The sequence below is a fragment of the Corvus hawaiiensis genome, chromosome 1 (genome assembly GCF_020740725.1).
Source record: "Corvus hawaiiensis isolate bCorHaw1 chromosome 1, bCorHaw1.pri.cur, whole genome shotgun sequence".
In the NCBI taxonomy this organism is placed as follows: domain Eukaryota; kingdom Metazoa; phylum Chordata; class Aves; order Passeriformes; family Corvidae; genus Corvus; species Corvus hawaiiensis.
The window spans coordinates 17,401,752-17,425,336 of NC_063213.1; the positions used below are offsets into that span (position 1 = coordinate 17,401,752).

Sequence of the window (23,585 nt, forward strand, 5' to 3'; positions counted from 1 at the left end):
AAAAAACAAATGCAAGACCCACTTAAATACACAGATAACTCACGGTCTTGTGTAAGAGTTGCATTCAAACCTCTTCTGAAGGGATGACAAACCAAGCAAGGGATTTTTGAAGAACTTCTATACTGTAATTGTATTGAATATAAATTTGGGGATAGAGAGGGGAGGGGAGAGAGAGACAGAGAGAGAAATCATGAGGACACTACCCACAAAAAAAAAGTAACTGAGAAGGATGGGATTTCCAACAAAGCAAGAAACTCCCAACATTGTGCTTTGTTTACTTAGAGAAATAAACACCAATATCAGCACTAATTAGAGCACATGATTTGTCTGTGATGTTTAGAGCAAAGGGGGAAAGATTCTCAAAATCTCCTTAAAACTGAGAGGGGGGCAGGGGGAAGAGCATTTGCTCACTTCTATGGGAAGTTGAGCTTGCAAACAGTAAGTCTGTGTTTGCACCAAATGCTGTGACCTGGTGGATATGCTGTAATTACAGGGCACAGATCAGAGTAAAGATGTGCATATCATACTGTACAGGCTTTTCCCCTCAATCTTTGTAAAGTATAAGGTGGTCATCCTGTGTAGATGCAATATAAAGGTTTTTTGTAATAGTTATTAAAAAGGAAAAACAAACTGCAAGGAGTAATTATAATATCCAGTATTACTCTAAAGCTGTACTGCAATAGTAACACACTCTACTGCATACAGAAGTATGTACATATTCCTTCCTGGGACAGGAAGAGACCTTCATATTAAACTTGCAGATGTAAAAAAGTTATATTTAGGAGTAAATAAACCCAAACCCGGTATATTTTAGTGAGTTTATTTCCTGAATGTAAGAATCATTTCAAGCGCTGTGTGTGAACTAAGGGAATGAAAACCACGCCGAGCACAGTGTCCTACCTGCCATGTCCTGCTCCACTACAGATTAACTTTGAGCTGCAGTCACTTGCATTACACAAATAATGGGTGTAACATCTGGGCCGCTTTATGAATTTAGGCCATAGGTATTGATTAAAATCAGCTTGAGTTAACTTGGTGCAAAATCTTAATGAGAATTCCTTTACTCAGCTACTCATTTCAACCCATTCCGGTGTAACTCAGTTTTGCACCCACCCGCATAAAGTACGTGTACACAGAAGCCTGCAACCATTGAATACAACTCATTTCTTTGGAATAGTTTTTTGTCCACTGCCAAAACTTTAACAGTAAAACCAGCTCAAATGATCCACCCACCCAACTTCAGATATAAACGCCATGCCAAAAGGGTGGGGTTGTTGCAGCAGAGCTTACACCCATACCTCCAATGGCATTTTGTTTTGGCAACACAGCTCGACATGAACGAGGAAAGCCCCTACCTATGATTAGCCGTGACCCACAATTTTAACAACCAGTGCCGATGATAGGCGCTCTAGTGAAAAATGGGCCTTGTTACTTGGATAGACACGAGACCAGCCCCCAAACCACGCTCCTGCATCGGCTCCCTGAAGGAGCCGAAGCGCGAAAGGGAGGAGGGAGGGAGCCGGACGGACCGCACCCACCCACCCAGCCCCGGGGTGCGAGCTGCCGCCTCCGTTCGCTAGCGGCAGCGAGGCCCCTGTCCTGTCCTGTCCTGTCCTGTCCCGTCCTGTCCTGTCCTGTCCCGTCCCGTCCCGTCCCGTCCCGTCCCGTCCCGTCCCGTCCTGCCCTACCCTGTCCTGTCCCGTCCCCCCCTATCCCGGCTGGTTCCACCCCCTCCCCCCGGCGCCCTCAGCGCGGCGCGCGCACGTACCGGCGGGGGCGGGGACCGCTGCCACAGGTACCGCGCACGCGCAGTCCAACGGCCCGCCGCGCCTTGGCTCCCCGGCGCGCCCGCGCCGCGCGGTACCGGCAGCAGCTGCGCCTGCGCAGCCGTTCCGCGCCGGGCACTGGGGCAGGCGGCGGCGGCCCCGCCCCTCATGGCGCCGTTCGCCGTAGCGGGTTTCCCCGGTAACTGACAACAGCCGCCGGCCCCGCCCCGAGCCCCTCGGCGAGGCCGCGCTTCCCCATATCCCAACCCCGCAGCGGGGCAGGCACCCCGCGCCCAGAGCCCTGCAAACAGGTGGGGTCTTCCCCGTGCCCCGGGTCCCGCGGCCGGAGCATGGCCACGCAGAGTGCCCAGAAGGGCGCCTCTGACCCCCCACCCCGGCCGGAGCAGCCCGGCAAACCTGCCAGGTATGTGGGTGTGACGGAGCCACTTGCAGGCAGGGTGGCTGGTTTTGGCAAGGCAATGCATTTAACGGGTAACAGGTATTAAACCCCCCCCAAACAAACTAGTTTTTGTATAGTTATTTCTCCTCCTAACGAGTCGCTAGTATCAGGAAGGGCCTTGCGGTGCTGGAGCGTGTCCAGAGAAGGGCAGCGAACCTGGTGAAGGGTCTGGAGCACGAATCCAGTGAGTTCCAGTGAGGAACAGCTGAGGGAGCTGGGGGTTTTTAGCCTGAAGAAGAGGAGGCTCAGGGGTGAGCTTATCGCTCTTTACAACTGCCTGAAAGGAGGGTGCACCAGGTGGGGCTGGCCTCTTTTCCCGGGCAGTTAGTGACAGGACAAGAGGACATGGCCTCAGCTGCACCAGGGGAGGTGTAGGTTGGACATTAGGAAGAAATTCTTCACAGGAATGGGTGATTAGATACTGGAATGGGCTGCCCAGGGAGGTGGTGGAGTCCCCATCCCTGGAGGTGTTTAAGGAAATACTGGATGTGGAACTCAGTGCCATGGTCTAGTTGACAAGCTGGTGTTCTTTCCTAGCTTGGACTCAGTAATTCAGAGGTCTGTTCCAACCTAATTGATTATATGATCTGAGAGTTTACAGTCTGCTCCATGAGGTGATGATTCAGTTTGGTATCTTAAGTGTCATCTTGTTCATTGATAATTGACAAACACTCTTTCTGTGCACAGGAATTACATGACATCTTTGTTATTTGCGCTTAAAACAACTTCTCAGTGAGCAGCTGAAAAGTTGGGCTTTCTGATTTCCATGCTTCCCATGTGTCGGGTGTGTCCTCTGACACTGTTTCTTCTGCTTCTCTTTCTCACCTCTTACGTTATAAATATTAAAAAAAAAAAGTGTTTTTCCAAGAGTTATGCAGATGTGTTGGGTTTTCTTCAAGTCTCTATTTATATAAAAGAAGGCTATTACACTTAGCATCTTCAGTGAAAGGGTAATGTAGGTCATAACTCAATAGCTTTAAAATAAGTAGCTGTATCAATGACACTCATTAGAACAAAGGTATCGTGTTTCAAGTAAAAGGATTCAGACTTGTGAGATTCCTAGTTCTGAGTCTTTTCCACGTAAAAGTAGATTTTTAAGATTTTGTTTGTTTCCATTGTGAATGGATATAGTTTTGGACAGAGATACTTTTGAAGACAGAGGAAGGTGAAAGGACAATATGGCAAGGCATGCACACTAAACCCGTTCCTGACTTAATACCATTCAGAGATTTGTGTACTCCATGACCATCAGGTTCAGTTTAGGCAAGGGATTCCTTGGCTTGGATATAATCTGACTAAATCCTCTTCTGATCTCACTGGCTTCTGTTGTCACCACACTTGCTGCTTAGGTTCACAATGTGACAAATATTAAGCTGGTAACAGGAATGTTGAACCTGGTTAATAGTGTGATCTGACCAGTTTTAACTAATGCATACAAAATCTAGTTTGTTGTTTGGGGTTTTTTTTGCCAAATGAAATCATATAAATTTTACTCTCTGCTGGCTGGTACTGCTCATGAAACCACAGCAAACATCCTCATTTTCCCCAGCTTTGGTATCCAAAGATGACACCTAAGGAATAGGTGACATCTTCTGTCTTCTTACAGATGTATTGTCTTTTTTTCCCTTGCTAAATGATGAACAGATTAGATTCTGATGCTCCCCATAACCATGTTTTCTTCCTTGCAGCCCTCTCTAACCCTATGATATTGGTGTGTGGCATTGAGCCACTTTCTTGGCCTGGAAAGTCACTGAAAAGATAACGGCTTCCCCATCTCTTTGTCCAAAGGAATGTGTATAGCTCAAATGATGTCTTTACCTCATGCCACTATGTAAGAAACTCAGTGTCTTCTCATTCATTTTCTCATTCCAAGACTCTGAACCCCACTAGGTCAAACTTCTCATAAAGCCAGTGCCTTTCTCTCCTGTGTGCTTACAATGCCACTCCTAGAAAATGGTGAGAAATACTGTTATCAGTTTGGTTTGTGCAATGTCTATAGCTGTTTGCCATGAATTTAACAGAAAAAAATAAATAAAACCTCATTCCTTATAACTAGAAGTATTTCAGGAATTATATATAATCTTATGTACGTAATCCTCTCTCTGATTTTGGAGACCAAACCTCCAAAAGACAAAAGAACTCCATCCACAATTTTAATGAAGTCCTCTGACATGTTCTAATGTTATGATCAAGTACAAATACATGTATTGCAAATTTGCAGCTCATGGACAAGAGCTTTTATCAGTGTTGCTACTGTGATATACATTCAGTGGCCCAGCATTACATGGTATCTTTTCTCCTATTTCAGTATTTCCATAGAATGGGTTGCACTATATGTAATCTTTTTTGTTCTTCTGATTTATGCTTACTTGAAAACATGGCATAGTTTTTTTCATAAACATTTTTCTTTCCATAAAAAAAATGCAGTTTTTCATGAGCTTTTGTCTACCATAAATTAATATGACATGTTTCCTAAAGATGGACAGATTATAAAAGTACAGTGGGGGAACCTTCGCTTCAGGAGCAGGGAGTTCTGCTTCCTCAGGCAAACATCTGTGACAGCTCAGTCCTTCAGATAGAGGCAAGATGTTGCTAATCAGCTAATGATCAGCATTTGGCTTCTTTTGGAGATTTTGATTAAAGCAGAAGTTACCATGCCATATGCAACATTAGACCAAAACAGCAGTGTGTGCATACCATGTGCATACAGCTTTTCATGTCTGAGCCCTTACTGATTTTCACATCGGCTGTTTCAGTGCCAAACCCAGCACTGATTACCATTGTTCAGGATTGTAGCTCATATCTGTGTAATATAAGGAATCTGCAGCGTGCTGTGGTATTCCAGAGCAGTAACCCATCTCATATAATCTCTCATAAGAGTCTGTAACAGATGGTTCGACAGGAACATTGAGACAGTGATGCAGTGGACAGTAATGAGAATTCTGTACAATTCTTGACTACATTTGACATCCTTTCTCAAGCATAAATCATAGAATATGCTGGGTTGGAAGGGACCCACTGAGTCCAACTCCTGTCCTTGCACAGGACAGGAATCACACCAAGTACCATAAGGAATTCATGCAAGAAATACTCAAGTTTATTCCCCAAATTTAGGTTTTGTTGAATTTTAGAATGTCTGTGTTCAGTATTTATATTTGGTAGTCTTTTCCCCAGGTGTGATAATCTTGACATCAGAGACACAAGAGCTGAAGGAAGAATCAAGCTAACTTCAGAACCAGAAAACTCATTTATCAGTGCACCACTAGGTTTAGCCTTAGCATGAAGGCTGTGTGAATGATGGCCTTTATTTGGGAGAGAGTACAAAACAAATCAGATTAGGCTTTTGCCATGAACTACTGCAGAAAAGTATATTCTTTGAAGAAATATTTTGAATATTTTTCTGACCCTTAACTTCTTCATGGCTATTTTTTAACCTCTAAGGTATATATCCAAATATAGAGAATTTGTGAAACATGAAGCAGTGAAAAATAAATCTCAGTGGAAAACTATGGGGCCAGCAAAAGTTGCAGTGCCATCTCCAAATGATTTTCTGCAGAAACATTCCAAGGAACCCAAGCTAGCACCAAGTAAGTGTAGACAGAAAATATATGTAATGTATTTTTTACAGTAGAGAGTTTAGTCTGTGTGTCCTACAGTACTAAGTTATGGCCAGCTATCAGGTTGTAAAAACAAACCCCAGGAAAGTACTGGTTCATGGGGTCAGTATCAGGAAACCAGCTGTTATAGGAATGAGCTTTGTCACTTGTGACATTATACTTATTTTCTGCCAAAGAAGAACATGAACTCAGACAACCTGGATCAAATCATTACCTCTGGTAATGATCATGAATTAGAACTATGTCTAGTGGGAAATAAGATGGGAAATAATAATTCTTAATTGCTCACTATAAGTGAGACTACTCAGGAGACTACTGAATTTCTGTTGGTGCCTTGGAGAGAAGATTACACTAAAATGGAAGAGTTTCTATATTCTCTGGATAAAGGATTGTGAGAAGTTGTTTACAAGCATTAGGGAGCAGCAGGAGCAGGGCTCTTCCCTATGGAGAGATGAGTCAAACACTGAGGGCAACCAAAATGCACGCTGGGCAAAGACCTCACCAAGAGAGTGCAGTCCCACCACATGAGGCAGGCCAGCAGAGCAGGGTGGTGAGGAAAGTCTGTCCTGTCAGTGTCCCAGTGACCATCAGGCAGAATCAGGTTACAGGCCAGGTGCCTCCACGGATTCCACTCAATTCTTCAGGAGCAGGACTAGGGTTGAGACTGCTCGTCCAGGTATTGACAGGTGAAATGGGGTTCCTGAGGCCAAGGGGTCAGGGTGGATGCCCCAGGTGAGACTGGATGGGGCCATTATTGCCTAAGGGCTCTGACAACGAGGACCTCTACTAAAAGTAGTTACAATTACATTTGAAAAAAGTCCTGTACTACTGTGGTTAAGAGGAAATGAGTGACAAATAAGGAAAACCCATCTGAAACAACATAGTATTTCCTAGGTTATGAAACTTCTGTTAGGCCAAACATACATACATCACGGTTCATTGACAGGCAGTTCTTCCATTGTAGATACTGTTGGGTTCTACTTCTATGTAATTGTGTACATAGTTTTTCCCTTTTGAAAAGTGTAAAAATATGAAATTGCAAATCTCTTCAAGTTTATTGCTGAGGATGTTTACATGCTCTATTCACAGAAAAAAAAGAAGAGGATGGTAAAAAATTGCTTCCATTATCAGTGCCACAGAGGACATACCGCCCAGTTATTCGAATTAAAAAGAATTTTATAATTAAAAATGCAGTTGCTGTTATCAGGGGGGTGCCTAAAAAGCCTCGACCTTTTTGTGTTGATACAAGACAGGGAGATAAATATCCCCTTGAACCTTCAGGACTTGTTCCAAAATACATTAAAAAAAAGGTAAGTTTTATTAAATTATATTGGAAATACTATTAGTAATGCCTATTTTAGGTTCACTATTGCATTCTCCTGTGAAATATTTATTATTCTTTTTGAGATGTTTAGATATCATAGCTGTTCATGTTAGACCTCTTGAATTCATCAAGAAGAAATCACTGGCACTAGATTTGTGCCTTGCCTTTACTCTGTTTTCATTTGCTTATGCTGTCAGCCAAAAAAATTTGCAGAGTGATTGTTCTAAAGCAATGACGTATGTCAGGCATTGGGAACCCAGAGAGTGTCGAATGGGGAGACACAGAATTCTGTGATGAATGAAGGTTCGCTGCTTAGGAAAGATAGGCAGGGAAGAAGAGAGGAGGGTTGCCCTTTGAATGAAGGAGCTGTTCAAATGATGGAGCTCTTCTGTGGAATTGGCAACAGGCTGTGTTGAGCCTGTGAGTCAGGATCAGAGGAAAGGCCAGTGGCTGTCAAAAATGTGTTTGTTATGGAGCACCCAGTAAGGTGAGGAACTGGATGAAAATCTCTTTAAGCAACTTGAGGAAATCTTTAGATCACGATGCAGGTTCTTATGGAAGACTTCACTCTCCTTGATAGCTGCTGAAAGGATAACACAATGGGATGAAAGCAATCCAGAAAGTTTCCTGAAGCATGTCAGCAACAGCTTTCTTCATGGGTGGTGGATGAGCCAACCAGTGGTAATGCTCTTCTGGCTCTGCTACTTACAAATGAGAAAGAATTGGTCAGGGGTGTGATAATCAGTTCTAGTCTGGGTGGCACAGGCCATGTAGCAGTTCCAGATCCCCTCTGGCTTGGGGAGGCAGGTGGTAGTGTACTGACCCTGTACTTCAGGAGAGCAAACAGCAGGTTATTCAGGGTAACTGGTAAGTAGAATCCCACGTGAGACAGCTCTGGAAAGCAAAGAGCTTGGGAGAGCTGACATGCTTTTAAGGACAACCTCCTCTGAGCACAAGAACAGTCCATTCCCTACCCAGGAAAATAAGATGTATCAAGAGTCTGGCTTATCTAAACATGGAACCCATGACAGAGCACTATGCAAAAAAAAAAGATGACATAAGACATAACTCAAGACGGAGAAGATGCCAAAAAAGAACCTGAAGCCCTTGCAGTACTTTTCCATGGCTAAACATGTATATAAACAGTGCTAGTCATGGTGCTACCTGAGGCTAAAAGATTTGTGAATAATTTTGCGTTTATTAGAAAGAAGGTAGACTCTGATATCTTCTGTCAGAGCTACATGAGCTTCATTTTACAAAGGTTATGGCAAAATAGATGTGTTTCCCCAAGAACATGTGGGATATTCAGAAGTTATTTTTTTCCTCACAGAAACACATCAATACGGGATAGTTTATCCTTCTTAACTAGTTCATTTTTCATGTATGTATTCTTGTATGTTGCAATGTTCAGCAAAAATCAGGATACAGGAAGACCTTTCAAAGAAATTCTCTAAGGAATGTTTCTAGTCATAGAATCTGACACCATATAAATGTAAAATAGCTCACTGTCATAAACAGGTTTCAAACTCTTTGCTCAACAATCAGTTCTTACAAATAGACATTTTGGTTTCTGGATTCTGTTGTCTTCTAAGGTTGTAAAAAGAAATTGAAGGGAATTGTCTATGTATTTTTCTCAGGCTACAAAGGTAGTAAATGTTTGACACTTTTAAGAACATGGTGGTTTAGGATTTTAGTGCTCAGTAGCACAAATTGTCATTCCAAGCTGTTTTTGCAAATGTAATATATTATGGATGACAGGTATCTCATTGTTTCCTTCGTAAAACCATATAAAAGGAACTTCTTCCTTCTCCTTGCAGAATTATGGTGTTACACCAAAATATGTGACACGGAGAAATGAAGAAATTAAGAGAGAGGAGGAAGAGTATGAGGCCAGTGTTTTGGAGCAACTCAAGAAGAAAGCCATGAAAACTCTATCTGATGAAGAAAGGACAAATATTCTGAAGGTGCATATTTTGATTGAGTGTAATTAGTAACATGTCCAAAAGACTAAATAAGGTAGTTTAAGTCCATATAAATAATAAAAGTATACTATTTTGGTTTTTTAAGCGAGATGAGTGAGTTGGCTACTTTTTCACTAGATGGTGCTGTAGAACAGTTGTAAACAACTGAAAGGAACTGCTCTAGCTACAGTTTTAATCCAGTTTTCAATTCTGTTTGATTCTTATCCACCTTGATGACTTGGAATTTCAGTGAAACTTCAAAGAGCAGAAAATCACCGATATGGATTTAGTGACACTTATTAATGGAGAAATACAATTTTTTTTCCTAATGCAGAATATTGCTCCTTTTATTGGTAGTTTCTATCTTCACATTGTGATGTCACTGATTAAAGCATAAGGTCATGTTTTAAAATGTGGCAAAAAAAGAAAACAGAATTTAATTGCAATATAGTCATAGAACTATGACTGAAAATTTTGTATTTTGTCAAGCTGTTCTGGATACTGTCTTTCATACAGTTTTTATTGCACAAGACTATCTAAAGAGAATTAATATCATAAAAGAAGTATACCATAAAAGAGACATTTTAAAAGTATATCCTGCCCTTGAACTGGAATTTTTCCTGACCACTTTTTAGACAAATTTCCTATGAAAATGACTCTGATACCTGTTTATCAGTCTGTCCCTTAATAACTTGCTCTTAGCATCCACCTGAAACAAATTAATAGATATATGGACAGCTCTAAGATGCTGAATGCCCATCAAACAAAAAAAAAAAATCTAGAGAGGAAACAGTGTCTAACTTGCCTGAAAGACGAACTGGTTAATTGGCAAGGTCTGAAATGTCCAGCACAATGGTCTTTTGCATATACAACAAGCAGTAGAAGCTACAAAGGAGAATGGGAGAGAGGTGAGGGTATTGCATTGACAGCAATATAAAGAATGTAACAGCATGCTGTTTTGAAGAAGACTGGGATATTTTTGTGGTGAGTAAGGCATGGAACAAGCTGATGGTCCAACAAGTTAACTATGCTGCAAAAATATATGTGAAAAAAGGCACGGGAGTTCAGCTGCTCACCATTCTTCATTTAATGCACTGGAATATTTTTTTAACTTTTGAAGTTTTTAGGTTGTTTTTATGAATTCAGTATTTCTTCTATTTTTTATCTTTTTTCAAAAACATTTGCACTTTCATGGGCTTACTTATACAGTTATATTGTCAGGAGGAATTAGTGTCCCCAGGGTATGTGCTCTACCCAGTGCTCAGCTGTAGACATATGGGAATTCCTGTCCTTTAAAATAATTGGCATTGCTGTTGAACACATGTGCACTATCTGATTTGAAAGAATACGTGGCAATAGATGCCTGAGACCAAAATCAAGCCTCATGATCTTACAAAAATAAAGGGAAGTAATTTGTGCCAACATTTTTTGAACTCTCCATTATGCTTACTTTGGTTGGGATTTTATGAGAATAAAAGAGAATGTTGATAAATGCAGTACATATTTCTCACTGATCCAGCATGTATTAGAATTCCTTATATAGAGTTGGATATTCAGTTTGTGATCTAGCCTATAGGAGTAGTGGTCAGCATATTACATTGTTGGAGGAGCTGTGTAGGAGATTTTTATAGAGTTGTGATCTGCTTTTGATCTCTCCACTTTGTAGGGATAGAGCAAATTTGATGAGTGTATGCTCTAATGTTTTAAAATTCACTGTTTTCAATTATTTCCGAACCAGTTTCTACTAATGCACACAAAGAAGAATTATTTAAAGAATCTACGAATGACTCTTATATGAAAGTTTTTGAAAAGATGAGATTTATTTTTATGCCTATATATTTGTAAACTCTACCTAATGCCTGGTAGACTACGAGCTTTATCAAAGTACTTCACAGCCTTGGATAGCAAAGACAAGTATCATTACAAGACAGTAGATAAATATCCTTGTTGCTCTAAGTTTCACATGTAGCAGTAGGGTTTTTAAATTTATGTAGATATTGGTATATGAACATTGTTGGAATAACCTTTATGAACAACACTTAGATGCTTAATATGAATATGCAAAAAGCATGAATTGCTATCCAGTAAATACACTGGTTTGAATTGTTAAAATATTAGTTCATATTAAAGATTACATTTTTCTTAGTGTTGGCAGAAGAGTTCATTTTTTTTCTGTTAAATCAATTCATACAGTCATCAAAAGACAAGTTTTTAAGTGCAAGAGCCCTTGAGCTCTGAAATAGAAACAACAATCTTCAAAGCTAAATGTGTATAAGAATAAACCCTCTAAATTTAACTTCAGTATGTTCATCAGTTAGCCAATCTGTGTGAAAAGCTGCTTAATAATAATGGAGGACATGAGGCTGGAAATCACAGTGTGCCATAAAATCAGTGCGCCAGTTGAATCCAGTTTTAGTTATGGAGCAGTGTTGAAAACTTCAGTTCCCAAGAGAGTAACTTCAATTCTTTATTTTTGAAGATACTTTGTGATACCCTCTCAGGTGACAGAACTGAGAGCCATAAACATTTTGGAAAAGTGTTTTCTCACTGATAGGCGTGTTATGTTATTTACTGATTGCTGTCTCAGCTCCTTGTTAGTTGTGGTTATTAAGTTCACCCATACAGTTTTCATGAGGACATTCGATGCACTTGATAAACTCTACTAAATCCTCACATACATGTGGATAGGATGTGTAGGTTGTGATTATACTTTTGAGAAGAGAAAGTAAGAGAAATAGTTGTGGTAACTGTAAAGGATATAAAGAGGTATAAAGAAGGATATAAAGACAAGATTTAAATTTTATTTTTCTACCACTGTCTGGTTCCTTTCAGTGTATATTGGTGGATAAAAGTGTCTCTGGTGTTGACTTAATAGATTTGTGAATAAGTTTTGGATTGTAGCATTTTTAACTTTTTAGGGAGGGTTTTAGTCTCAAGGTTTTATACATGGAGGGTATGGTTTGGTTTATCTAGAAAGGTAATTCTTTGCACAGCATCATTCAAGAAAGGTAGTAGTTATTGCAATTATTGTTGATAGGGTCAGTAACAGGGTTTTTAGTCTAAATGATAAATTGCCTATGGTTGTTACTGTAAATGTAGATTAGAAGGGGAATGCAATTATTCACATTTTTTCAAAGTAGTTTATAGAAGTTAAAATATTGTGGAATTAGTCTGGTGACCATGGTCTGAACAAAGTCTCAATTACAGAAAATTAAGCTAGTGGTGGCCTGAAACTGCTGCTGAATTTTGCTGAATTTTGGCTGGAGTTCCAAGTAGTGTAACTCTTAAGGATTTAATTAATTTGGTCAATTAAGATGATTACACAGTATTCATGTACTTATCTATTATTTTTACATTGCAGTGACACTTAGCAATGCAAGTTAATATAAATTAAAAAACCAAGTAGTTTATGAACATGCTGTTCTTACTTTTAAGTTTTTCTTATATATTTCCTTTTCATGTAATGGCACCAGGCACTGAAAAAGAACTGGGAAGAAATAAATCATGCATATCAGGGTCTTCCAGTACTAACAGACACCAGGTACAAGAAGATACATAAAGAAGAGCTAGAATTAAAGCTGAAACAACTGGAACATGACATAGCAGCAATTGAGAAGCACAAAAATATTTACATTGCAGATGTGTAAGGATTGTTATGCAGATATTGCCTGTTTTTTCCTTTCTCTCTATCCCTACATCTCCAAGAAGTGCCTTTCTAAATTCTCAGAAGACACTACTCTTAACTATTTAGAAGCAAATACTCAACTAAGTATGTAGCTTCTTAGAAAAGTTGTTACATATAACTTTCATCTGTACAATTCCCAAAACATTTTGAAATAAAATTTGTAACTAAACTTTGAGTATAAATAATGAATTTAATTTATTATTCTTTGTAATTTTTATTAACTACTAAGATTTCTATAAACACCATACAGAAAGCATATAAAACACTGTTTCATATGTTTGGAGCACATTTTTCCTTGCCTAGCCAAAACAAAAGGAAATAATTGGCTGCTGAAGACAGCTTGGTAAATACAACTTCAGGATGGAATGGCTTCTGGACTACATATTAAAGAGATGTTGTGCTTTACTTAAAAACTTGAGTGATTGTATTTCTAAACATCTTGGCTTCTGCGTAACGTTTTGTGTACTCATTTTTTGTTACCAAAACCAATTTTTAATGTGGAAACCTATTATTATATAGACTTCACACAATACAGATACCACATGTAGTTGGCTATGTGTTTTTACAAGTACATAATTCTGTAATACTATAGTAAATCTACGATTAAAAAATGTTTTGACTGGAATTATGTGTGTACTGTTAGAATGAAAGCAATATACAAGCATCTGAGTCAAGACTTTGACAAAAATTGTATCAGCACACTATTGCAATTGTTTGCATAGAAGGAAAAAATGTTTTTCTTTCCTACTGGTTAACCTTTGCTTCATAGAATCATAGATATTGTTTAGATTAGAAAAGACCTTTTTCAGTCAGTCAGAACACAGCTTTTTCTGTATGGTATCAATCACTACCACCAGCAGCTGCTGTGACATCATCATATCTGACATGCAAAGGATAGAGTAAAAAATTTGAAATTAACAATGAAAAGCCAAATTTCCCCATACATTAAGTTCCTTTCCTAAATTTGTCAGGGAATGGCTTTGAAGACTTCACAGTGATTCTAAGCTCTATTTCTTGTGCCTCTTATGGTTGTCTATGACATGCACTAGGAACGTGTGGGTGAGCAGGAATGCATATTTTCTTCTTTGTAACCTACTGTTAATCAGTCATGTTTATTTTTGAAGGATATAAGCTGGAAGAAAGATGCAGATTAGTAAAACATGGATTTAATATACTTTTTACTCAAAAGAATGACACACTGTATATTTTAACAAAACCGCACTTAATTATTAGCACTTAATAATATGTCACATTATCTTCTAATAAAGTACCTGATGCCCCTCTTAAGAAATTAAATGTAATTAGAAAAGGCTGTTTCTTATGGCTTGAAATAAAAAAAAAATGGATTTGGCTCCAAAAGAGCATGCATTCCCACTGCTTCCCTCTCAGCTTTTACTTACTTGTAGATTACATGGCTGATTTAGGTTAGAATCTGTATTTGGTTCTTCCATTTATCATCAGTGCTATCTTTATGGAAATGCAGAGTAGGTGGTGGCCTATCCCAAAATTTGGTACAAGCAGCTAGACCACACTTAGAAATAATCATCATTCACCAGTAGAAATGACTGCTTTTAAAAATTGTCAAAAGTATATTAATATATTATTGGGAAATTAGGAAGTGAATGGGAAGGGATGCAAAAAGTATTCCTGCTTAACAGCAGAGGAAGAGACAAAAGCCAGTGTCCATCTGTAGCTGAGTGGACTGTCAGTAGTGTCTTTCAAAAGTGCTGTGGGGTTTTTTTCATGGGCCTCATATAGCTCTTTGCAGGTAGCTCTGCTGCATGCTCCCCTCACGAGACATGCAAATTGCTTCTGTCACCCTATGGAGAGCTGTAACTCCTTTTGGTGTGTATTCCGAGGGACCTGCCAACACCTCCGATTATGGAAAAAAATTGTTATAATGAAAATCATTGAAAATGCATGCAGAAGGATAATGTTCATACCCTTTAGCTCTCTCTGGGAAGTTTGACAAAATAAATTTACAGAATCCAGTAATTGAAAGTATAATGTTCATGAATCAACTAATATATACCATTGGTATCACAAAATGAAAAAGGTGAATAAACTCAATTGTTCTGATAGAATTGTTCCCTCATAAAAGCTATTAAATATTAACAGAAACAAGTCTGTCCACAGGCTAAAAAGTAGCATTACCACTTGAAACATTCTTTAAATTCACTAGTCAGTTACTAATAATCAATGAAATTAGAAGACTATAACCAAAATGCTTCAGTACTTCCTAATCATAAAATTGGTAATTTTAAATTGTCCGTATTAAATTGGATAACCATAATAAAACCTATGCAAAGTGGGGCATGAATTCTCTATTGGTCAGTAAGAGTTACATTGCCACAAACTGAAAATATTTCCTGTTGGAAGTTGTGCATGACAAAGCTGTGTATCTATTTTTTAAAAATAGCAACATGAAATTATGATGAGTATCTCACTGGCTGTTCTTGAGAATGAAACTATTTATATTCAGGAAGGAAGGGATCAGATATGGCATCATCACAAACCGAGGAGTTCCTGATTGTACGGCTGCGATAGAGCTGCCTCGAGCAAGCGTCAGCTGTGACAGGAGCATATGGGCTCCATGTGGCTGATCTTGGACCATGGTGGCTTTTTGGGCTCTGCATGCATTCCTGGGGACTAAGTCTGGGACAGTTCTTTGCAGTGCGTGGTGGAGCGAGCCCCGTGAACGCCCGGCCGAGAGGGGCGGCGCGCGGGCGGTGGCTGGAGGCGGTGGCGGTGGAACGGAGCCGCGCCCAGCCGAGACGCGCGCTGGAGCGGGGCGCGGGGGAGTCATCGCTCGGGGGCCCGGCCGAGACGTGGGTGCAGCGCCCGACAGCGGCAGCGAAGCTGCGACCAGAGGAGGCGACGCACGGAGAACTGAGCGGCACGGCCCGGCCCGGCCCGCACGGCCCCGAACGCGACCCGGGGAAGAGCGCGCAGGCACGAGCAGCCCCGACAATTCCAACACGGGAGCGACCGAAAGAGACAGCAAAGACGCAGCGAGACAGAAAACAGCAGCCACTCGGAAAAAGGAAAAGATCATAGCAACTAAGACCTTAGGGATAGTAAAATGGTATAATGTTAAGCAAAATTATGGTTTTATAACAAGGTGTGACAACCAGCAAGACATATTCGTGCATAGAACTGCTATTAAAAAGAATAACCCTGAAAAATGCATCCCAAGCTTGGGAGATGGAGAGGTGGTGGAATTTAATATTGTACTAGGGAGAAAAGGGTTACAAGCATCGCAGGTCACTGGGCCTGATGGTGTTCCTGTAAAAGGCAGTATATATGCAAAAAATCGTAGTCATGTTAGACAGTATCTCCATTGTAAGCCCCCCCTACAGTTTCCCTTTCCTAATCCCACCTTTCCCTTTTACCCTATATCCTATTACCCCCAGTGTACTCCCAATCCGTTTTTTCATCCATGGTTTCCCTCACAAAACCATGCTTTTGCCAATTGTTTCCCCAAAAATCCCTTTCCAATGCCGAGTGGGGGATGAAAAGGGGGAGGGAAGAAGTTAAACCCTCTCCTGCCTCAGTTTCCCCACAAAGCATGCTCAGAGTTCTGTCTCCCTTCTGTCAGCCCTAAGATGTTCCACAGAATCTGTTTGGACATTTAAAGACTCAGGAGGGTGGCTTGTTTTGTTTTGAAACTGTTCTTGTTATGTTTATCCAGTTGTTTTCATTCTCCTTTTATTAAAATAAAACGGGTGAGGTGTTGGGGTCCCTCCCCCGCCGTGTAGCCCTGGGAGAGGGGCCCTGAGGGCACAGACACGGGGTTTCCCTGCCCCTGCTCAGCCTCGTTCCCATTGGTTGGTTTGTGTTCCCTGCGCGGGCAGAAGGACCCTTGGTCCCGTGACTGGAACAGTTCCTGGGCAGAGCTCCGGCCATGCGGCTGGAGAAATAAACATCTCTCTGAAACAGCTATCAAGAATCTGTCTGTCCGTATATATTTCCTTTCCACGGGACTCCTGGTTTGATATATGCGTGTTGCAGGATCCCCACTGCAACAGTTCTTCAGAACCTTCCTTGCAGAGGTGTAACTTCATTCCCCTCACAAAACAGTAAGGGCAAAGTTCAGAGGGAAAAATGGGAGAAAACCCTCCCTGAATTCATTTTCCATTGTCTCTGTAGGTAGGTTTTATTCTAGGAGGGCATGTTCTGACCCTTTGATATTTTTGTGGAAAATTGGTGCTGCAAACTGCTGCTGTGATTGCTCTGCCACAAAGCTAAAATCTAGTCCTTTCACTGGCATACATTTCAGGGAACACAACATATCTAACAATGCCTAATGAAGGCAGACATCTTTTAGATAAGAAAATTTCACATATATGCAAATTAATAGGAATCCTAGGTAAGTGCTAGCCCTAGTCCACACTTTCATCCTCAGCTTTAGGATGTTTATAGTATTAATAACGTAATTACAGGAGAGACAGGTGGCAAACCCTGTTATTAAGGTTGTCTGACATTTCCCATAGCCAAGGAAGGCAGCTGCTGAGCCCTGCCACTGGCTGGCATTGTCCAGCCCAGGAACTAGGGGTGTATTGAGCTTGACCAAACCAAGAAGGAACAGCCATTTCTCCCATGAGTGACCATCTAAGGTGGTGAGGTACACTTGACAACTGAATGCTTGGATTATAGGGTTTTTCATACTATCTCAATCTTCCTCCAGCTCCTTGTCATGCAAAGTTATGTAAATAAAATATGAATAAATTCAGGGTTTTCACCTTCCAGGCTAAGCAGTGGTATTATGGTAGGAATGCAATGTGAGTTATTTCTTGTGTTTTCTTCTTTACTGTTTAAAGAGCACTGATGTAAATGTGACTTCCATTTCACCAAGTATGAAAAACATTTTTTTTGCACAGTGTACCTCCACAAATAGTTGTAGACAGACAGACATAGCCAAATAGCAGCTATATTCTGGTCTTGTTGATGCTGCTAGGAGAGTGAACTTCTGTTTGGTCACAGTACTAGTCTGTGGTGTTAATTCATTAGTTCATGCCAGCCTCGACATTGACTCCACAGCATGGAGAAATTTACACCAACATGCAAACACCGGAGTAACTTTTGTCTTCCAATCTTTCCTCAAATGTCCTCTTCAATGGTGCCCACCAAAAATTTAACAACAGCTGAGCTGTTGGTGAGCTGAGACTAGGATTTATCTCGCTGACCTGTGCAGTTTCCTTGAACTCCCCTAGCACTGTAGCGTGCTGTTTCTTGTCTTAGACTGTTATGTTATCTGTCATGTGGATCATGTTTTTCTCTCTTTGCTTAGTGTCTGACATGATTTTGTCTGTTAGTGGTGCTCCTGTGTGATAATAATAATAATAATAATAATAATATTAAAATATGATCATGTGGGCATGAAGACCATGCAATAAGATTCATGTTGTTTACTAAAAGGATCTGTTTTCCAAGAACCCTCATCTCATTTGTTTCAGCAACTGGAAAGTAGGAGTTGAAGGAAGAGAAATGAGATTTAAAGCACTTAACTTATTCCCTGGAGCAATATGATTTATTCATGTCTTTGTCATAGAATGTTTTTGAAATGCAATGGTAAATGACTTATACCTGGCTTTTTCACTGGTAACCATTAATACTGCATTTCTCATTTTTGGGATTCCTGACTTAGGTAATTTGAGCCCATCTGTTTTAAATACAGGATATATGTGCCTAAAGTTAGAACTATGAGTTGAGCCTAGACAGCACTATGGAATAGTTTAAAAGCTATTGGTTGTTCATAATTATTGAAATAAATGTTTAATTTAGTCTTGCTAGGTGAGAGCCCCCATATAAAAAATTCAGGGGATTCAATCCTCTAATTCCACGAGCTGCTGTAAAAATGGACAAGTACCTCTAGACCTGTTCTTTGAGGTCCATGTTAAAGGACCTCATGTTGCTTTGAGGTCCATATTAAAGCTGAGGAAGCAACATAGTAATTCTCTCTTTGGAGGAAAAAACTCCAGTACTGTTCAACATGTGGCCCCAAGCACTGCACAAGGGAGAAACAACCACATTTTGCTGTTTGCTCAGGAGGAATAATCTGTCTTTTACACAAACAGTAAAATTAGCATATGGTCCAAATCCAGCATTCCAGCACCCTCGGGTAGCAGGTCATTCTGTGCCACAACAGAGCACAGAGGCTGGCCAGCCGTGAATATTCACTGCCCTACACTACAGGACGACTCTTGGGACCAGACTCTGTTTTTCAATACACTTTTGTTACTGCACTGTTTATTCTAGGCAAGCTGTGAAGTATGCAAAATTATATCAAATATAACTGAGCTATTCTGGGGGAGAAAAAGCCCTTAAACTGTTACTTATTTAGCTGTTTAAGACACTCAGAATTCTTTTATTTGGCAGACTTTCCCAGATTTGTTTTAATAAAGAAAAAAAGAAAAAAACATTAAAAAGAGGGATGAAGCCAAGTGAATGGTTGTTCTTCCTTTAAAAAGAAAATTAACAGTTAAATTCATTACGTTGGGTGTGACCCACTATATAGTTACAACTCCCTGACTAGTTTTCATGGTCATGCATGATGAATTTGTCATAGGATATGATGTGAGCGGCATTCCTTGAAAATAATGCTTTATCATTCAAACGTCAATACCTCTAAATAGCTGGTAAGGGCAAATATTTCCATAGTATTATAAAGTTTATTCAAGTATTAAAGGACAAGAGGAAATTTCTGTTTGCATTTCTTTCAGCTATAAGGACTCTGTATTAATAACATGAACCTGAAAAGCAGGAAGGGTATCTTCAGGAGCCAGGAAATTGCAAAGTGAAGCTTTTGCTGGTCTAGTTTGGCACAGTGAGATTAATAACAAACAAAATGTAGTTTTGTATTAAAGATGTTTATCATAGACCAAATAAGTCAAAGCCCAGGGTTCTGTCAAGCAGTGCTTAACAGTGATTTGAAGGTCATAAATACTTGAAAAAATAGACTAACATCTTGAATGGCAGCTTTTAGCCATTTTCTTGATATCAAACTTGCTCAAGTTAATTTTCAAAGCCTAAGTCAGTCTCACAGACTCAGTACAGGTTAACTGTGACCAAGCTTCCCTTGTAGATCTTAGATGCTGCAACTGCTTCAAAGCTGAACTTTCTGATTCCTCTGAACTGGAAGGTGGACAGGAGCCAGATTCCAGCTTGCAGTGCCACTGTGTCACCTGCTCTAGTACAGGAGTCATGAAGAACAATGTGCATCTCTTCTGCTGCACATCACAGGATGCTCCTTAGCCCTGCTAAGGGGGCAGCTTTTCCTATGGCCTCCCTGTGTTCATGACTGTAGGGGAATGGTTTGAAATGCTGTTTCACGTTCTCCCAGATGTCTGTAATACTGTCTGCCAGACATGTTCTGCCACACTCAAGGTCTCCAGCAGCCACCCTATGGACTGGGTAACTGCCTCAGGTAATACACAAGAACTCAAAATTCTGGAGTATGTTAAAACTGGATATGAAAACAATTCAGAATTGCTTCCAACATGCCCTAAAGTACTGTATATATGCTAGACTTTTGCTTTTAATAATCTCTTCAGTAACCATTTTACCCAAAAATGTCTTTGCCACAATTGGGGGTGTGTATGTGCTATAGCTTACCTTGTAACCACTAAGAAATGCAAGTTTATGCTTGATAAGATTGTTTACAGTTCTGCTGTTCACGTAACAGCTGCATCAACAGGCAGAACCAGAATAAGAGCTCTTACTTCATCCCCTAATTGGCAAGCTTCTACCTAGGTAAGCCATACCTCTTGAAATATTCTGGATTTTCATGCATTTCTTGTCTAGTTTTGGTGTTTACATATTAAACTGAGTTGTCAAATGTTTGTTATAGCTTCTTGGAAGCAGAATACATAATGCAGTTGCAAAGGTTGCTTACAGGTAACTCCATAATAGTATTTGTCTTGGACTGCTTTCTTGGCATATCCCTGCCCCCAACCTTCAGTATTTCTTTACATTAGAGTTGTGAAAGGGTGAGCATGTCCTACTTTTATCAGTAACATGGTAAGAGAAGAATAGACATCTAATTGAAATTATAAGGTTGTGTAAAGGCCAAAGATATAAATAAATTCACAAGGGGTTTGCATATAAGTCTTAACTCTGCTTTGTTTCTCTGTGTGTCGCTTCTTCCGTCTGCTCCTTTATGGCTCTTGGCTATGTGTCCAGACCTACCCAGTCCTACTTGTTAGTTTTATCTACCCTTATTTTCTTTGTTCTTTTCCCCTTTGATCATTTCCCATGGCTGTATATCTAGAAATGTTTATTCTTTTCCTCCTATTTTTAGTTCATAAACAAACAGCTAAACAAAGATAGTAAGAACATGCTTCAGAATGTGTATAGGCTTTTTCATAGTTAAGCCCCAAATATCATGTTTTCACTAATCATACTTTGGCCCTAATTAAAATAAGTTTTGAAAGTCTACTGTAAATTCATTCATTCTATACCAGTTCATACTGTAAAAATAAACATTCAGTAAGTATACATTCCTCCATTAGAAAACCCTTAGCAGCTTCATTTCCATCATGCACAAAGAATGCCACTAATTCTGGTTTCCACTAATTCTGTGAGTTCACAGAACCACAAATTTCTCTCATTTGCAACAAAACGAAACAAAATGTATTACATTTTGTGCCAATGAAAAAATCCTGCATGGAGAAGAACAGTCTTGTGGGTTGTGTGTGTGGCTGCTGATAGCAGTACTAGCAACGTGTACCCCAGCTAAATTTATCTAGTTTTTAATTTCCTTACTCATATTTATTGTTATTAGCAAGACATGACACTTCATTACACTCCTTAAGCGAGCCCTGCAAAATTGCTGGAAGAATACCAAAACAAAGACTTGACAAACACAGTCATCCAATCTTGATGGGAAGAACAAACATCTCCTGCTTAAGTTTCCCAGCACAATGCTGGAAGAATTTATTTTTTAGTATCTTGTTCATGTTAATGTTTTTCAAAGCATTAAGCTTCTCTTTGCAGTGTAGTCAGAACAATCTCTTATACTGCAGTAGTCTGATAAAGAACACGGTGAAAAGTACAGAAAACTCTGTAAATAGTAACCCAAGTAGTCTGAAAGGTAGAAGAAACCAGTCCTCATACAGAAGTGACAGAATTGATTTGAGTTTCTAGCTGTAATCTAAATAGCTTCAGATCCATAGAGTTCAGCTCTGTGATATAAATGTAGCAGCAGCTTTATTGGTAAAGTGGTGGTAACTGATTCAGACTGTGCTAGCTTTAGGGCAAATATGGGCTTTAGGAGGGATTCTTGCCCACATTCAGACAAGAAGAATCTTCGAATCCTGAAAAGTGATCGTGAATACAAATCAGGGCATTTAACCCAAAGTTCAGATGAAATATTAAACTTTCTTTCTCAATAGTTGTATGAAATGTTGACATGTAATTGAAATGCAAATCTATTTAGAGATTTTGTCCATTATGAAAGTCCCCTATGTACTTTACAAAAATATTTTTATTTACTCTTTGTAGTTTTGTACAAGTCTGCATATGCTGTTTATCAAATTCACTACTTATTATTTTACAGCATTGTGAACAGGAACTACTTTTTCCCAGCACACTTGAGTCTTCATTTACAGGCACCACTTTGAAGCAGATATATTCTGGAGTGGACTTCTGATACTTGGTAAACCTGGTCTTTTGTTCTTCCAGACATGTTGTCTATTATAGCAATAGTTCTTTAAAGAATAGTTCCTTAATTCATCACAAAGTAAACACACCTGGCTTCATATATGAAACAAATAATTTATCACAAAATAATCTTCAATTGCTCTAGTACTTAGCCAGATTTTAATAAATGATTCATTTATAGGAGCCTTCTTAACAGCAGATTCCTAAGAATTGTCCTATCAGTTCTAATGTAAGTGCACTAACAGAATGCACCTTAAAACTAGTCCACATTGCACACCAAACTCCCGGTGTAGACATACCCATAGTGCTCCCTGGATCCATCTGTTGTGACCTACAAGTGTCAGTGACCACATTTTAGAATAGTAGTGTATCAACCTGAAATGTTTCCTACTCATTTGGTGAGAGCACCTCAGGTACCACCAAGCATATTTCATTACGTCCAGGTCTCCCCGAAGAGCAACTTTTCCTTCCTTTAGTATTTTCTAGTATAGGAGTGGCAGAATTCTACCAGCTGTGTATTTGACAGATACCAGAAATTATAACCAACTTTCAATTTTAAGAACGTGAAAAGCTCTCTTTTTCTCCACAGTGGGCAGAGAGGCTGTTGGCATTTCCCCCCAAAGACAGGATACAAAAAGGATAGAGCAAGTCCAAATTTTAACGTCTTATATGGGAACGTAAAGGTAGGCAATGATCATAGTAAGCTAGGAAAAAAAACAAGCTCCTTCTCCTCTGAGAAGGCAGTGAAACCAAAATATTAATAATAATTTTTACAGAATTGGAAGGGGGTGGCAGAAAGCTGCGTTGTTCCTGGTGCCTGATCTGTTTTCCTCCAACTGCACAGACAGCATAGGCACCATGGGCATGGGCTGGAGGCAATGGGAAGACATAGCTCCAGCATGTGCACGGTGGTGGGGAAGGAGCAGCAACTCCAGCAGACAGCGAGGATGGAAAGTATGATTACTGAACTATTGGAAATTTGCTTTATTCTCTCCTGGAGTATAAGCAAAGTCCTGTTAAAACGGCAGTTTAAACCACACCAGTTTAATTTTACCTACTAACCCAGGCCAGGCCCCTTGGTCAGCCCTGCCCAAGCCTTTCCACCCTCCCGA

At 39.9% G+C, this 23,585-nt stretch overlaps 2 protein-coding genes across 11 annotated transcripts in view; one reads left to right on the forward strand and one right to left on the reverse strand.

Annotated features, from left to right (window-relative positions):
• Positions 1–1,957, reverse strand: part of THNSL1 (threonine synthase like 1) — a 19,877-nt gene extending 17,920 nt beyond the window's left edge. Inside the window, exons 1-2 of one of the 6 annotated variants that reach the window (XM_048294812.1) lie at positions 1,769–1,853; positions 44–122 (exon numbers count right to left, since the gene is read on the reverse strand). In XM_048294812.1, the coding sequence (XP_048150769.1) occupies positions 44–64 (21 nt within the window). In that variant the 5' untranslated portion in view covers positions 65–122; positions 1,769–1,853. Of the gene's footprint in view, positions 1–43; positions 123–900; positions 1,515–1,768 lie in introns of those variants that run through there. The other 5 variants (XM_048294823.1, XM_048294829.1, XM_048294805.1 and 2 more) reach the window with 5 other exon arrangements.
• On the forward strand, positions 1,871–23,147 carry ENKUR (enkurin, TRPC channel interacting protein). 5 transcript variants are annotated; one of them, XR_007201641.1, is made up of 7 exons: positions 1,871–2,190; positions 5,668–5,813; positions 6,933–7,153; positions 8,985–9,131; positions 19,898–20,565; positions 22,370–22,468; positions 23,063–23,147. XR_007201641.1 is itself a non-coding variant. In XM_048294859.1 (6 exons), the coding sequence occupies exons 2-6, from the start codon at positions 4,017–4,019 to the stop codon at positions 12,773–12,775; spliced, it is 729 nt and encodes a 242-aa protein (XP_048150816.1). In that variant the 5' UTR covers positions 2,103–2,190; positions 3,915–4,016; the 3' UTR covers positions 12,776–13,438. The 5 variants fall into 5 exon arrangements, 4 of the variants coding, with proteins under 4 accessions (XP_048150827.1, XP_048150808.1, XP_048150816.1 ...); XM_048294859.1 differs by lacking the exons at positions 19,898–20,565; positions 22,370–22,468; positions 23,063–23,147 and adding exons at positions 3,915–4,057; positions 12,602–13,438 and having other exon boundaries at positions 2,103–2,190; XM_048294870.1 differs by lacking the exons at positions 22,370–22,468; positions 23,063–23,147 and having other exon boundaries at positions 19,898–20,919.
• The last annotated feature ends 438 nt before the right edge of the window (positions 23,148–23,585 follow it).